Here is a 15077-nt window from a genome sequence, read left to right as displayed (position 1 = left end):
TCTCAATACTGCCGCCGTGGCACGTAGAGGTTAAGTCCAACTGGCCTCACAACCACAGACCACGTGTTACCACGCCAGCCCAGAACCTCCAAACACGGACGATGCTGGGCCAATTGTGCGCCGCACTATGGGACTCCCAATCACGGCCGGATGTAATACAGCCTGGATTCGAACCAGGGACTGTAGTGACGCCTCTTGCACTGAGATGCAGTGCTTTACATCGCTGCGGCACTCGGGAGCCCAATCTTTGAAATTGTTGCATGTTGCATTTATATTTTGGTTCAGTATATGAATATACATGACTTGAGACTAATACATTTGTTTACTGTGTTCTATTGTTTTCATAGTTTTTGCTTCTAGATGCACAGTTGAGTGCTTGCAGAGGATGAGAGAGACATTTGGACAGGAGTTAATGTTGACCTGATGAGCGATGAGGATGGCCTGCAAAACGGCAAACCAGTGTGGGTGCGCACTGCCCTGTCAAGAACTTGGAGAGGGACCAGAGTTACTTGGCGAGCCCCACCACAGGGATCATATATGGGGAGTTTTCGTCAAAGCAACCTAGATCCCACGGACCCCTCTACCCTCAACACTATAGCCCTACAGTAACCGCAATGGATGCTCGCCCTGGGCAAAGCTGGAGGACTGTCAGTACTGTATCTGATTTATTTTGTTAATCCTTGAATTTTGAATAGGCTCGTTCATATTTCCTTAATCTGGTGCTTACCTGTTTACACAAATGTAAGCACCACAATCGAAATGCAAAGATGAAAGTAAAACAAATCTAAAAATCAAGTAGAGTACTGGCAAGATTCCTCCAGCTTGGCCCAGGTCGAGCTTCCACAGAGCTTACTTTAGTTTCAGGCCCTGCTTAGCCTAAATGCAGATACTATTCTTCTCTGCTGAAATAAATGATCGTCCTTCAAGATGTGATTAAGTGGATTTGTGTTTTATTCAAGGAACTCAGATGTTTACCGATAGTCTAGCAATGTTGTGAGATGCAGGGAAAACCTTGATAGTGGTACTTACCTTTTCAGAATAAAAAGTGTAGGAACCCTGAGGTGTGATGATGATAATAATAATAATAATAATAATAATAATAATAATAATACATTAATTCACTAATTCAATAATTGTGTTTCTAATTTAACAGTGACATACAGCCACTACTGACTAGCATTCATTGCGGCGAATAAGCACGCACAGCCTTAAACAAGTACACGGTTATTTACTGACACTTGGGTGGATGGAAATGTATTGCAACTGGCGTTAAACATGCATTGGAATTTCAAGATGTGGGTGGTCGTTTTAGGGGTTTTACTGAACCGTTTCCAGATATATGCACGCCTGTGCCTGTCCTCACACAAGTGGTCCGTTATCAGAGATATACTGGATGTGTGTACACTTTCACGCAAATTTCCCAAAACGATGTATTCGTAATTGTGCACTGGAGTGTTCCATGCAGTGATGTGCATTCAACACGGTCCTCAAATGCTGATTTCTCAAATAAATGCAAACATTCATTCAGGTTACAGACATGTAACAAGGCTTAGGACTCCTAGACTTAGCGAGTGCAACAATATTAGCAGGCTAGTTACTGGGTTTCGTAAAACTGGGTAGAGAGAGAGAGGTAGTGGAATATGCCCCCAGTGTTCACTATTACGTACTTGTGTTTTGTACCAGTACAAATTGAAACTGATAAAACAGACAAATGATGTTCCACTACATGTCAAGGCTTATGCAAGATACTTCCAATTAAGTCTGTCAAAGTGTTGCTCAGACAGCCACGTTCCTTGTCCAAGCCAATCTTAGTTGAGCGGATGGATGCTCTTTCTCTCACCTCTGCTCAACCAGCGTCCGTTGACAGTCTCTCACTGAACACATTAATCTCTCACACCCCATGCTCACCCTTGCTGTTTCCTTTCTTCGTTTCGTGTTCTTCATCAGCTCACCCTCTGTTTCACGGTCGTCCATCGTTTCGGCCCCACTCCCATCCCCAGAAGCCTGGAATACAAATCACCATCTCTCTATCCAAACACAATATTGACACCAGTGACCTAGAAGTAGAATTTCCCTAACTACCCACTAGAGAGAAGTCTTAATTCACATAATTTAGGCGAAGAAAGGCGAGAGTAGTGGCAGATATGTACATTCAAATGAATGTGAATGAGGGCCAGTTAAAAGTGAAAATCAACCAGTATTCCTTATTTTGAACACTAGGGGGAGCCATCTGTATGCTTTATGCAAAGTCAAGCCATGGCTAAAAGTCCTGCCAGCCAAACGCTCAACACATTAGTCAACAATTTGTGCTGGTGAGGCCTCTAGAATGTCAGGAGCTCAAGGCTATGGATACATACATATCAATAGAACTGAATGTGTATTGTGTCAGGCTGTGGTGTGTAGACACTCACGTAGGGATCATCTTCCTCACACTGTTCCTCTGCAGCCCTGGGGTCTGATTTGATCACCAGCTGCTGGATAGAGCCCTGTACAGAAGGAGAGAAAGAGAGGTATATGTGATGTATGATAAGGAGTTATTGTGCTGATATAGCTAACTTCGAGAGATATTCTGATCTGGGATCAGTGGGATGTAAAATACTGGCCCCACAGTTAGTCAGTATGGAACACAGCAAACTACGACATTTACTACTGTAAAATCATGACACAATATTGCATAGAGAGACAAAGACCGACAGAACACAAGACCAAAGATTGAAAGATAGAAAGAGTGAAATTAATCAAGGCTGCATCAAAACAAAACAAAACTCGTGGCTTTATTGTCCTGGCTGGTTTTGATGGGCCAGAGCTATCTCTTCACACACAGTTTAACCCGGCAGTATTGCCCAGCATGACAGACCACAGTGTTCTTTTGGCTCTATGATTAACTGTGGGACCCCCTTAATCTACCGCCTTCTCTACCCCCTCCTCATTTCCCTCTCCCTCTCTCTCCCATCTCACCCCTCCTCTCCCCCTAACCCCTCTCTCTCCCCCTCCCTCACTGGCCCTTCTGCTCTGACTGACTGACTGTGGTTTGGCCCTCTCAGGCCCCGCCAGTCCAGCACCAAATTGCCTCACAACAACAAAAGGTAAAGCTGCCCACTTTGCTGCTGTCGCCACGGAAACCACTTTCCCAAACACACACCACCACCGTCAGAACTCTCAAGGCACAGCAGCATACTAATAATAAACGTTGCCGGATGGTTCATTTAGGGGCATGGAGAAAGTCCCATTCACTTCATCATCAAGTTTTTTATTAGTCATATCATGTACAGGATACAAACGGTACACCGTCCAAAAAGAAATGCTCACTTGCAGGTTCCTTTTCAACAATGCAACAACAATTAGAAATAATAAAAGAGAAGAATACGACATAAAGTAAATTGCTCAGTGTTTGACCTAATAGAAGCGGGCTTTAGGGGAAGTTTTGCTCTTGCTCTGACACCCAACAAAATGATTAATAGGAATATTTTCATTGGTTATATTGAACCAGCTGAACAGTTCTCTCTTCATAGATAATCAATATGAAATATCTCAATGGTCTCACTCTCCATAACTACACTAGATGACAGTCAATGTGTGGTAGCTGGGAGATATTGTTTTGACTAGACCAGACACTACTATCACCCCCTTAATTCCTCAGTTAGTGAACCTCACCCTTTCTCCTCTCAAAGAAGCAAAAACTGGAACAGACATCACAGGACACATGAAAGTGAGGACTTGAGCTGAGCAGAGCTGACCACGGGTCTGTTTAATAAACAAAGTTGATCTCTCCCTTCCTCTCTGAGAAACTGCCAGGACCTCCCATCAGGACACAGACCGACACACATCGATGGCTGTCAAATTTCAGGATGTTTGGACCGGAGTTATACAACCTTATATGAGCTGATTCTGAGAAACTGTGATCAAGTGACTATAATCCATGACCAAGCACATTCATACATGAATCATTATATTTGATATAGCTAAACATTCTTGTTGAAATCCGATATTATATGCTAGACAATGGTGCACAGCGAATCTGAAGATGTCCCAGCTGTGGAGCTTTTAGTACAGCATTTAAGACTAATTCAACACAGATGACCATTGAGTCTTTTATCATGTTAATGGGTTATGTTCATGCTAACACAGACTGGGCAAACAGAGTAGGACTCACAATCCACATAGTGCAAGTCATTTGTGCAAAGAATGACAGACAGACAGACAGACAGACAGACAGACAGACAGACAGACAGACAGACAGACAGACAGACAGACAGACAGACAGACAGACAGACAGACAGACAGACAGACAGACAGACAGACAGACAGACAGACAGACAGACAGACAGACAGACAGACAGACAGACAGACAGACAGACAGACAGACAGACAGACAGACAGACAGACAGACAGACAGACAGACAGACAGACAGACAGACAGACAGACAGACAGACAGACAGACAGACAGACAGACAGACAGACAGACAGACAGACAGACAGACAGACAGACAGACAGAGCACAAGAGAGCCCAACCCACTCAAACCCAGCACACATAAACTCACAGTAACATGGTACTGTAAAATGATCAGAAGCAACCACCAACTTACCATAAACCTCTCCAGGCCAGTCCCTCCAGCGTTGCCCACAAAGATGCCTGAGCTGGGCTCAAAGCTGAGCTGGCGGCTGCTCCTGTGGAAGGTCTCTGCTTGGAAGTCATCACAGTCCATATAGAGGCACACTTCCTGGTCCTGCACCGACAGAGTGAATATCGTCCACTTTTTGGTCATATCAGGCACCTTGAAAGACACCACCTGCTGGCTGTGTGAGGACCCCTGGCCCCCCTCGGTGTAGTACAGCTGAATTCTCTGGGTCTCGTCCTCCACGGCTGTCAGCGCCAGCCCCAGCTGCACCACCTTCTGCTGGGCATCAGTGATGGCGAACAGCACCCCTCCCTGGTTGCTGCTCGGCCTGATGGTGACGATGATGGCAAAGTCCCTGAAGAAAGGGTCGGGCATGAAGGTCTTGGTGAGGCGTCCGATGTTGGCGCCGGGACCGAAGTTGTAGGCCGGCCGGAAGCCCTCATAGCCGGTGATATAGGAGACAGAGGGAGGGAGCGGCACTCCGATCAACTCAGTCAGGTCTAAGTGGCCTGTAGAGCCATGCTCTGTAAGCAGGAGGAAACGCAACAGAATCATGAAATCAAAACACAATGAATAGAATCACATGTATGAGTGTAAAACTGTATAGAAAACTCTGTGGCAGGTAGCCTAGCAGTTAAGAGCGTTGTGCCAGTAACCGAAAGGTCGCTGGTTCAAGTCCCCGAGCCGACTGAAAAATCTGTTGATGGGCCGTTAACACTAATTTCTCCTGTAAGTCACTCTGGATAAGAGCGTCTGCTAAATGACTAACGTAAATATAATAGATGGCTCAGTATTACAATAGATATCAGTACCATTTCCATTATCGGCATAACTCAAAATCACAATAACATCCAATGATCTCATCAAGATATGTCACCATACTGTACGTCATCAAGTTACGGAATTTCACCACTGCAGTCAGAACCTCAGTCACTGGACCCTTTATGGAACTCCTCCTCCAGTGTCAATTAGAAGATAATATCATACGTGTATGTGCTGTCACCTGACCTTGATCAGTCCCTGGGTATCATCACAATCACTATTGCATGGTTGTATGCATTGAACACAAAGGTAGGGTTTTCCATACACAGATTAAGCCTAGTCCTGGACTAATAAGCACTTTCAATGGAAATTCTACATTGAACATGCTTTTTACACCTCGATCATGTGTAGTACAGACTATAGAATGTTGTAGAATGCCATAGTAATACTACAGTATTAGCCACAAAAAAACACTAGTAAATACTACAGTATAGTACAGTCTGAAGAAATACTACAGTATACTTCAAACTATATACTGTAGTTCTTTTACTGCAGTATTTTAACTATAGTTAACTGTAAACACTACAGTATACTACAGTAAATACTACAGAATAAACTGTAGTGTTTTTGCAGACTTTAGTCCGCAAAAACACTACAGTGAATACTACAGTAAATTCCACAAAAACCCTACAGTGAATACTATAGTATTTTACCAAAGTATACTCTTTTTTAATGTGGGTAGTACAGGTCTAGGCTCAACCTGTGTCCCGGAAACCATACTAAAGAGCACAAGCACAGTATAGGAATAATATCTCATTCTACCATAACCCATGTGGCCAGGGTCTCCCAAATCCATCTATCCTCATCACTGAGCCTAACGACCCCTTAACGAGTCAAACATTCACCTATGGCTCATTGCACTCAATTTCTTCCCCCTGTCCAGACCATAATGCCCCCCAATATAACCTACAGACACTTGCCGTAAAACCTTTAATTGGGGTTGAGGGGCCTATCATCGTGGCGTAGAGAGAAGGTTTAGCGGAGAAAGATACCGGTAGATCACATTCTCTCCATTCTCCCCACATGCTGTTCATCTCCCTTGGCGAACACTATCACCCCAACATTCCACTGTGGTAACCTCTTGGCCATTGGTTTCACCTCAGTCTTGTCAAGTATTAACCCTCCTCTACACATCAGTGGGCCTCTCCGCCCACAGACTAGACATGGTCTCTGATTGGGTCTGTAATTCATCAAATTAGCAAAGTGTAAAAAAAACATGCCAATTAGGGAGGAGGGTGGTAGTGTTTGAACATCCTCCACTCGGAACGCATGCCTCCCACAACATGCAGCCTCCCACAAACACTGACTGAGTCACACAACCCAGACTGCCACAACCTAGCCAATCTCTTAGTGGGATCAGAGAAAGATCTATCAGAAGTTCACGTAAAACAGTTTGGTAGGAATATATACAAACATACATCTGATGTCCTCAATGAGGACTCTGCCTGTTTTAGCATATCAACACAGTAATGCTAATAACGTACAGGTGAATGGTGCGAACTGTCTAAAGTTCTGTAAGTAGGTTGTCATACTGAGTGGATGTCTGGGAGCGTGAGTTACTGTTTATGGCCGGCTATAATTAAAGCTGGATCGACAGACAGACATCCTCCTTGGACAGACACATTGTGGAGAGAAGCTGTCAGAGTGTAACACCTACAGTACAGCTCAGACAGAGGAATAGACAGGAGAGCCCTCATGAAACTCATGGGTTACTACAAAAGTTAACACATTTTATTCTGAGAGAGCTTGCAGAATGTGGACACAACTTTGTTCTCTTTGTCCAGTGATTTTCTTGGAGTCTATGTACTGAATTATTCTAGTCAGGCAAGACTATAACCGGTGCACCATCCATTTCAATTCGGAAAAAGTTGTATTGCTCCTCTCATCTCCAGCCTCTTGATATCAATCCTCCCTCACATACCTCAGCCATCCGTCCATCCCCCACTCTCTCTCACCCGACAATCCAGCCCAGCCAGGCTCTGAAACAATTCTAAACACTCCTCAGACCCTACTTTCCTCAGGTTCCAGGAAGGCTCCCGGCCCTAATCCTATTATTTGAATATCATGTGATAGGGATTTAATTTGGAAACCAAGGAGCTAGCAGGAAACCTGCTCCCCTCAACAATGCACAGCCTCAATTAGACAAGTTAAAAACGCTTAGCCACGCTCAGTAATCTTGAGCAGGCTGTGAGGGAACACACTTCCTAATCCCTGTCATGATCCCACTACAAGTATCAGCTTGAGACTATTTTAACAAAAATAATGGACCACCATGAGTCTACAGCTCCACAGCTGCCACATTGTCAGGGTCTTCAGATTCCTTCAGGGGAAGTGTTTTAGAGCATTATGCTAAGTCGATGACTGAGAACTCACAGAGCATTGTTTGTTTGTTATTTAAACACAACATAGACTACTTTTTAGGACAGAATCCCAAACAGAAATGAAACTGGAAAAACTACATCACCCAGCACACTCCAGGTCTTCCTCGACTCCTGCACAGCACAGAAGAACTCACCACGACTCTTCCACATTTTCAGAGGTCTTTTCTTAGCGTTGGGCTTGATCTCTGTTGTTCCAGCACCTGCAGGCTCCTGTGTGCTCTGTAGAGGTGTACTCTGAACAGGTGCAGTAGTGTACACCTCCGTCTGGGTCCCCACCTGGCCCACCTCTGTCCCTTCCATTGTCCAAAATACCTTGGTGGTGGTGAGGACCTCGGTGGTGGGGGGCTGTGTGGTCATCTCCTGTGCCTTCCCCCAGAGCACACTCCACCATTGGCCATGAACTGGAGCCATGAGCAGCAGCAGCAGCAGACTGCACAGGCGCAGGACAGCCATCCTAAAAACTTAAGATGTATGTTCTCCAGTATGTTCACAGCTCAGCTCTCATGCTCTCTTCCCTGCTTCTATCTGCTTCTATCTGCTCTCTCTTCCCTGCTTCTATCTGCTCTCACCTGCTTCTAACTGCGCTCTCTCTCTCTCTCTCTCTCTCTCTCTCTTTCTCTCTCCCTCTCTCTGTTCTGCTCTGCCCTGTGATTAGCGGTGACGCCTGCTCCAGACCCCCTCAGCCTTAGGTATTTCACAGGCAGCACAGCAAGAGCAGCAGCTCTACACCACGACTGGCTCACTTCACTCTGGCTCCCATCACAGTGGGTGGGTGTGTTAAGAGGATGTAAGGGTCAGCCGTAAGCCACAGCCCCCTTCAGTAATGCCATCCCCCTCTGTATACCATTATCATCAACCCTAGTACAGCTTAAATGTAGGAGCTGGTCATCAACAGTCGTTGCTTACTAAACAAACAGTTATCAGTAAAAAATATATAAAAATAGGGGCACCATGACATTAGCTCTGGTATTTTTTATCCTGTAGTATGTTCTCCATTTTCTTTTTAAAAAGTAAGCCAACATGTTTTCAGCACCTTTATTTCCATGACTGATCAAAATGATCTTTTATTATGGCTCGCTTACGTGTTTCTGCAGCAGACATAAAGTGAGCAATATGTTTGGAGAATCAAATAGCAATATAAATCGCAGTATCGAATCACAATACATATAGAATCGTGAGAGTCGCAATATATATATATATCGTATCGGGACCTAAGTATCGTGATATTATCGTAATGTCGTATCGTGAGGTCCCTGGCAATCCCCAGCCCAGAAGGACATGGTGAGCACTGCCTACATGTTCCATTCCCCCGGGACAAGAGTTAGGACTACAAGACCTCAGAAGAATGCTGTAAAAAGGGCACCACAAAGGAACACAATTAAATGTAACATTAACGGTTTGAACATTTGACATATTACCTATCCTTAGTCAGTTGCATTCATGTCCATGAGAAAGCTGAATAGAACTATTGGTGTAACAATACACATAAACCACAGGAAGTTGGGGTGCTGAGCAGCACCCTCTGAAAAATGACATGCATTGAATCGCGTGGCCTTATCGTCGCTTTCTTTTGCAAAATTACTAAGAATTAACAAACTTGTTTTCTAAAATTGTCAATTGCAAACATCATATTAAGGTGTGGGATGTTCATTGTATGACAAGAAAAAATGTGCAGATCCATTTCACTCCAGCATATAGCATAATCTGTCTGACCACAATTCACCTGTGGGAAAATGGCGGTTCTCAACACCACACAACACAAAGAGCTGGCTGCTACTTTCCGAGAGATCGTTCATGAGGAGATTACCTCTGCCCTCGACTTGAAATGAAAACCGGTAAATGAATCACTCACTTCTAAATTGAATGCCTATTCAACTAAAGTGGAAAGTCTGGAGAAGGCGGCCAATGTGACAGAGGTGTGAATCCATGACCTGGAAACAGAGCGAGCTAAGCTAGAAGGGGAAAACAATCTCCTAAAGAGAAAACAGAATCACTTGAAAATTATTCCGGTAAAATCAATGTTCGGGTTATAGGACTTGAAACTGGAGTGGAAACTGGAGTGCAACCCAACTTCCTTAATGAGCATTCTTCTCTCTGAACTGTTTGGGCAGAAGAAGCTGGGTCCCATGCTGCTAATTAATATTGCGCACCACACGGGTCCTCTATGAAATGGGTCTTGTTCTATGATTGTACAAATCCATAGTTTTGAAATCAAACAGTGAATTGTTCGCCTTGCAGTGGAATCCAGGGCTCTGACCTATGCGGAGAATAGGATCAGCATCTACCCAGATCAGAGTGGCGAACTGCTAAAAAGAGGGCGACCTACAATGAGGTGAAATCCCAGCTACGCGAGCTAAATCTGAGATGCGGTTCATCCATCTGGCAAAACTCCTCTTGATCTTCCAGAATACAACAAATCAAATCAAACTTTGTCACATAAGCGAATTCAACAGGTTTAGACTTTACCGTGAAATGCTTACTTACAAGCCCATAACCAACAATGCAGTTCAAGAAAGAGTTAAGAAAATATTTACCAAATAAACGAAAGGAAAAAATTATGAAAAAATAAGAAAATAACAATAATGAGACTATATACAGGGATACCGGTACGGAGTCAATGTGCGGCGGTACAGGTTAGTCAAGGTAATTTGTACATGTAGGTGGGGGGGGGGTCAATGTAAATATTCCGGTGGCCATTTGATTAATTGTTCAGCAGTCTTATGGCTTGGGGGTAGAAGCTGTTAAGGAGCCTTTTGGTCCTATACTTCGTGCTCCGGTACCGATTGCCGTGTGGAAGTAGAGATAAGTCTATGACTTGGGTGACTGGAATCTCTGATAATTTTTTGGGCTTTCCTCTGACACAGCCTAGTATATAGGTCCTGAATGGCAGGAAGCTTGTCCCCATGTACTGGGCCATACGCACTCCCCTCTGTAGCGCCTTACGGTCAGATGCAGAGCAGTTGCCATACCAGGCAATAATGCAACCGGTCAGGATGCTCTCGATGGTGCAGCTGTAGAACTTTTTGAGGATCTGGGGACCCATGCCAAATCTTTGCAGTCTCTTGAGGGGGAAAAGGTATTGTTGTGCCATCTTCACGACTGTCTTTGTGTGTTTGGAGCATGATAGTTCATTGTTGATGTGGACACCAAGGAACTTGAAACTCTCGACCTGCTACACTACAGCCCTGTCGATGTCAATGGGGGCCTGTTCGGCCAGCCTTTTCCTGTAGTTCTTGATCAGCTCCTTTGTCTTGCTCACATTGAGGGAGAGGTTGTTGTCCTGGCCTCCTCCCTATAGGCCGTCTTATTGTTGTCGGTAATCAGGCCTACCACTGTTGTGTCGTCAGCAAACTTCGTGATGGTGTTGAAGTTGTGTTTGGCCACACAGTTGTGGGTGAACAGGGAGTACAGGAGGGGACTAAGCACGCACCCCTGAGGAGCCCCAGTGTTGAGGATCAGCATGGCAGACGTGTTGTTACCTACCCTTACCACCTGGGGTCGGCTCGTCAGGAAGTCCAGGATCCAGTTGCAGAGGGAGGTGTTTAGTCCCAGGGTCCTTCGCTTAGTGATAAGCTTTGTGGGCACTATAGTATTGAACGCTGAGCTATAGTCAATGAATGGCATTCTCACATAGGTGTTCCTTTTGTCCAGGTGGGAAAGGGCAGTGTGGAGTGGGATTGAGATTGCGTCATCTGTGGATCTGTTGGGGCGGTATGCGAATTGGAGTGGGTCTACAGTATCTGGGATGATGCTGTTGATGTGAGCCATGACCAGCCTTTCAAAGAACTTCATGGCTGCAGATGTGAGTGCTATGGGTTGGTAGTCATTTAGGCAGGTTACCTTAGTGTTCTTGGGCACATGGACTATGGTGGTCTGCTTAAAACATGTTGGTATTACAGACTCGGACAGAGAGAGGTTGAAAATGTCAGTGAAGACACTTGCCAGTTGGTCAGCGCATGCTCACAGTACACGTCCAGGTAATCTGTCTGGCCTTGTGAATGTTGACCTGTTTAAAGGTCTTACTCACATTGGCTGCGGAGAGTGTTATCACACAGTCGTCCGGAACAGCTGGTGCTCTCAAGCATGTTTCAGTGTTATTTGCCTCGAAGTGAGCATAGAAGTAGTTTAGCTTGTCTGGTAGGCTCATGTCACTGGGCAGCTCTTGGCTGTGCTTCCCTTTGTAGCCTGTAATGGTTTGCAAGCCCTGCCACATCCGACGATCGTCGGAGCCGGTGTAGTACGATTTGATCTTAGTCCTGTATTGATGCTTTGCCTGTTTGATGGTTCGTCGGAGGGCATAGCGGGATTTCATATAAGCTTCCGGGTTAGAGTCCTGCTCCTTCAAAGTGGCAGCTCTAGCCTTTAGCTCAGTGAAGATGTTGCCTGTAATCCATGGCTTCTGGTTGGGGTCTGTACGAACAGTCACCATGGGGACGACGTCATCGATGTACTTGTTGATGAAGCCAATGACTGATGTGGTGTACTCCTCAATGCCATCGGAAGAATCCTGGAATGTATTCCAGTCTGTGCTAGCAAAACAGACCACTTTTTTATTGACCGAGTCACTGGTGCTTCCTGCTTTAATTTTTGCTTGTAAGCAGGAATCAGGAGGATAGAATTATGGTCAAATTTGCCAAATGGAGGGCGAGGGAGAGCTTTGTACGTGTTTCTGTGTGTGGAGTAAAGGAGGTCTAGAGTTTTTTCCCTCTGGTTGCACATTTAACATGCTGATAGAAATGTGGTAAAATGGATTTAAGTTTCCCTGCATTAAAGTCCCCGGCCACTAGGAGCGCCGCCTCTGGATGAGCATTTTCTTCTTTGTTTATGGCGGTCTTAGTTCCAGCATAGGTCTGTGGTGGTATGTAGATAGCTACTAAAAGTACAGATGAAAACTCGCTAGGTAGATAGTGTGGTATACAGTTGATCATGAGATACTCTACCTCAGGTGAGCAAAACCTCGAGACTCCCTTAGATATCGTACACCAGCGGCTGTTTACAAATATACATAGTCCGGCCCCCCTTGTCTTACCAGATGCCGCTGTTCTATCCTGCCGATACAGCATATAACCAGCCACCTGTATGTTGATAATGTCGTTGTTCAGCCACGACTCCGTGAAGCATAAGATATTACAGTTTTTAATGTCCCGTTGGTACTTTAATCTTCCCTGTAGGTTGTCGATTTTATTTTCCAAGGATTGCACTTTATCTAGTAGAACAGAAGGCAGTGGAGGTTTATTCGATTGCCTACAAATTCTCAGAAGCCAGCCTGACTGCCCTCTTTTTCTCCAGCTTCTCTTCACGTAAATGACGGGGATTTGGGCCTGTTCCAGGGAAAGCAGTATGTCCTTCACGTCGGGCTCGTCAGACTCGTTAAAAGGAAATAAAAGCTTCTGCCAGTTCGTGGTGAGTTATCACTGTTCTGATGTCCGGAGGTTATTTTCGGTCATTAGAGACGGTAGCAGCAATATTATGTACAAAATAAGTTAAAAAAAAAGCTACAACAACGCAAAAAAACGAACAACAGAACAGTTGGTTAGGAGCACGTAAAACATCAGCCATCTTCTCCGGCACCATGATGCACATAGCCCCACATTCCTTGTGGGGCTACAGCGCATTGAATTCCAAAAATGGGCAAAATATGGCAATATAAGTTGGAAACTACTTTTTGCTACTGGTACTGAGATATGGCCAGTCCCATATGGACAACTACACAATGTTTAAAAAAAAAAAATTTTTTTAGGACAGGCTATTGAATCTATCTCCCAGGGAGGCCATAATGAAATATTGTGAAGATTTTGAATATAGACTTAATTTCTTGCACATACCATCTTTTTTTTCTTTTTTTTTTACATATTATTGATCACTTAAATGCTTAATAAAAATGTAGGGTGGGGGGGCTTTCTAAAATAATTAAGAACTCTTCTCTCAACAGAAGAAGCCACCTCGCTAGGAGCTCAAATCTCTCTCAATGAACTCAAAAGGGAATTGGATAGCATGAATAAAGGGACGATATTCCTCCTGAGGTCTATTTAAAATGTTGGAATCAATTAGGTCCACTGTTGCTCGAAATTATTAACACAGCCGTTCACAAAGGTTCATTTGGGAGTGATGTGAATACAGTACTAATGTAACTTTCATTTAAAAAGGTAAGGATGACAACCAGTGTTCTCACTATCGCCCCCATCTTTGATAAACACAGATATGAAACTGTTTTCCTAAATGTTGTTGTCCCGTCTCGAAACTTACCCAAATTGGTCCACACAGACCAAAGTGGGTTTGTTAAAAAAATGTATCCTCGGATAAACTCCGATGGCTATTACATATCGTAGATGCTTCATTAGAAACAACAGTTCCTTGGGCTGTATTATTTCTCGATGCAAAAACGTATTTTGGTCTGTCTTGGAACATATGGGAATTGGCTCCATTACTATGATTAAAATACGCTATGTCAATCCCTCAGCCATAGTTATAACAGACAATATCTGCTCCGTTTAGAATCACTAGAAGCAGCAGACAAGGCAATCCAATTTCGCCTTTGCTATTTATTATCATCCATGGAACCTGGCACAGGCAATTTTTTAATCAAAGGAATAACACCAATTTACCTAGAATCTATTAATTACTTAATCTCATTATACGCAGACGATATTTTACTTTATCTAGACAATGTATCTCAATCGCTCCCAAACACATTGAAGATCAAAGATACATTCAGCTTAATCTCAAGTTATAAAACGTACAGTATCTAACCAAATCAAGCCTTCTGCATCTCAAGGCCCCGATGGAGCTCCATCTCTACTTATGGAATACCAATTGTTACTGATTCTAAATACATGGGAGTAGATATTTCCTTTTTTAGATAAAACCATCACCAGAAGCTTTAACAGAATGCTCAAATCAATTAAATCCGACCTCAATGGAATAATATCATAGTTGCTTAAACCGGCAGAATATCTATTGTCAAAATAAATACAGTGCATTTGGAAAGTATTCAGACCCCTTCCCTTTTTCCACATTTTGTTATGTTACAGCCTTATTCAAAAATGTATTAAATAAATGTTTTCCCTCATCAATCTACACACAATACCCCATAATGTCAAAGCAAAAACAGGTTTTTAGTAACTCTTGCAAATGTATAAAAAAACAAAACAGATACCTTATTTACATAAGTATTCAGACCCTTTGCTATGAGACTCGAAATTGAGCTCAGGTACATCCTGTTTCCATTTATCATTCTTGAGATGTTTCTACAA

At 43.8% G+C, this 15077-nt stretch overlaps 1 protein-coding gene across 4 annotated transcripts in view; it reads right to left on the bottom strand.

Moving 5' to 3' along the window:
• The window catches only part of LOC115169692 (collagen alpha-1(XVIII) chain), a 53481-nt gene that overhangs the window by 26608 nt on the left and 11796 nt on the right, over window positions 1-15077 (bottom strand). For 3 of the 4 annotated variants that reach the window (XM_029725582.1, XM_029725583.1, XM_029725584.1), the window contains exons 1-4: window positions 7959-8636; window positions 4589-5145; window positions 2412-2486; window positions 1909-2004 (exon numbers count right to left, since the gene is read on the bottom strand). In XM_029725582.1, coding sequence (XP_029581442.1) covers window positions 1909-2004; window positions 2412-2486; window positions 4589-5145; window positions 7959-8277 — 1047 coding nt within the window. In that variant the 5' untranslated portion in view covers window positions 8278-8636. Of the gene's footprint in view, window positions 1-1908; window positions 2005-2411; window positions 2487-4588; window positions 5146-7958; window positions 8637-15077 lie in introns of those variants that run through there. The other variant, XM_029725585.1, reaches the window with a different exon arrangement.

The sequence above is a fragment of the Salmo trutta genome, chromosome 31 (assembly GCF_901001165.1).
Source record: "Salmo trutta chromosome 31, fSalTru1.1, whole genome shotgun sequence".
Lineage (NCBI taxonomy): Eukaryota > Metazoa > Chordata > Actinopteri > Salmoniformes > Salmonidae > Salmo > Salmo trutta.
Note: the sequence above shows the minus strand (reverse complement) of the source record. Positions and strands in the feature narration are given on the sequence as shown.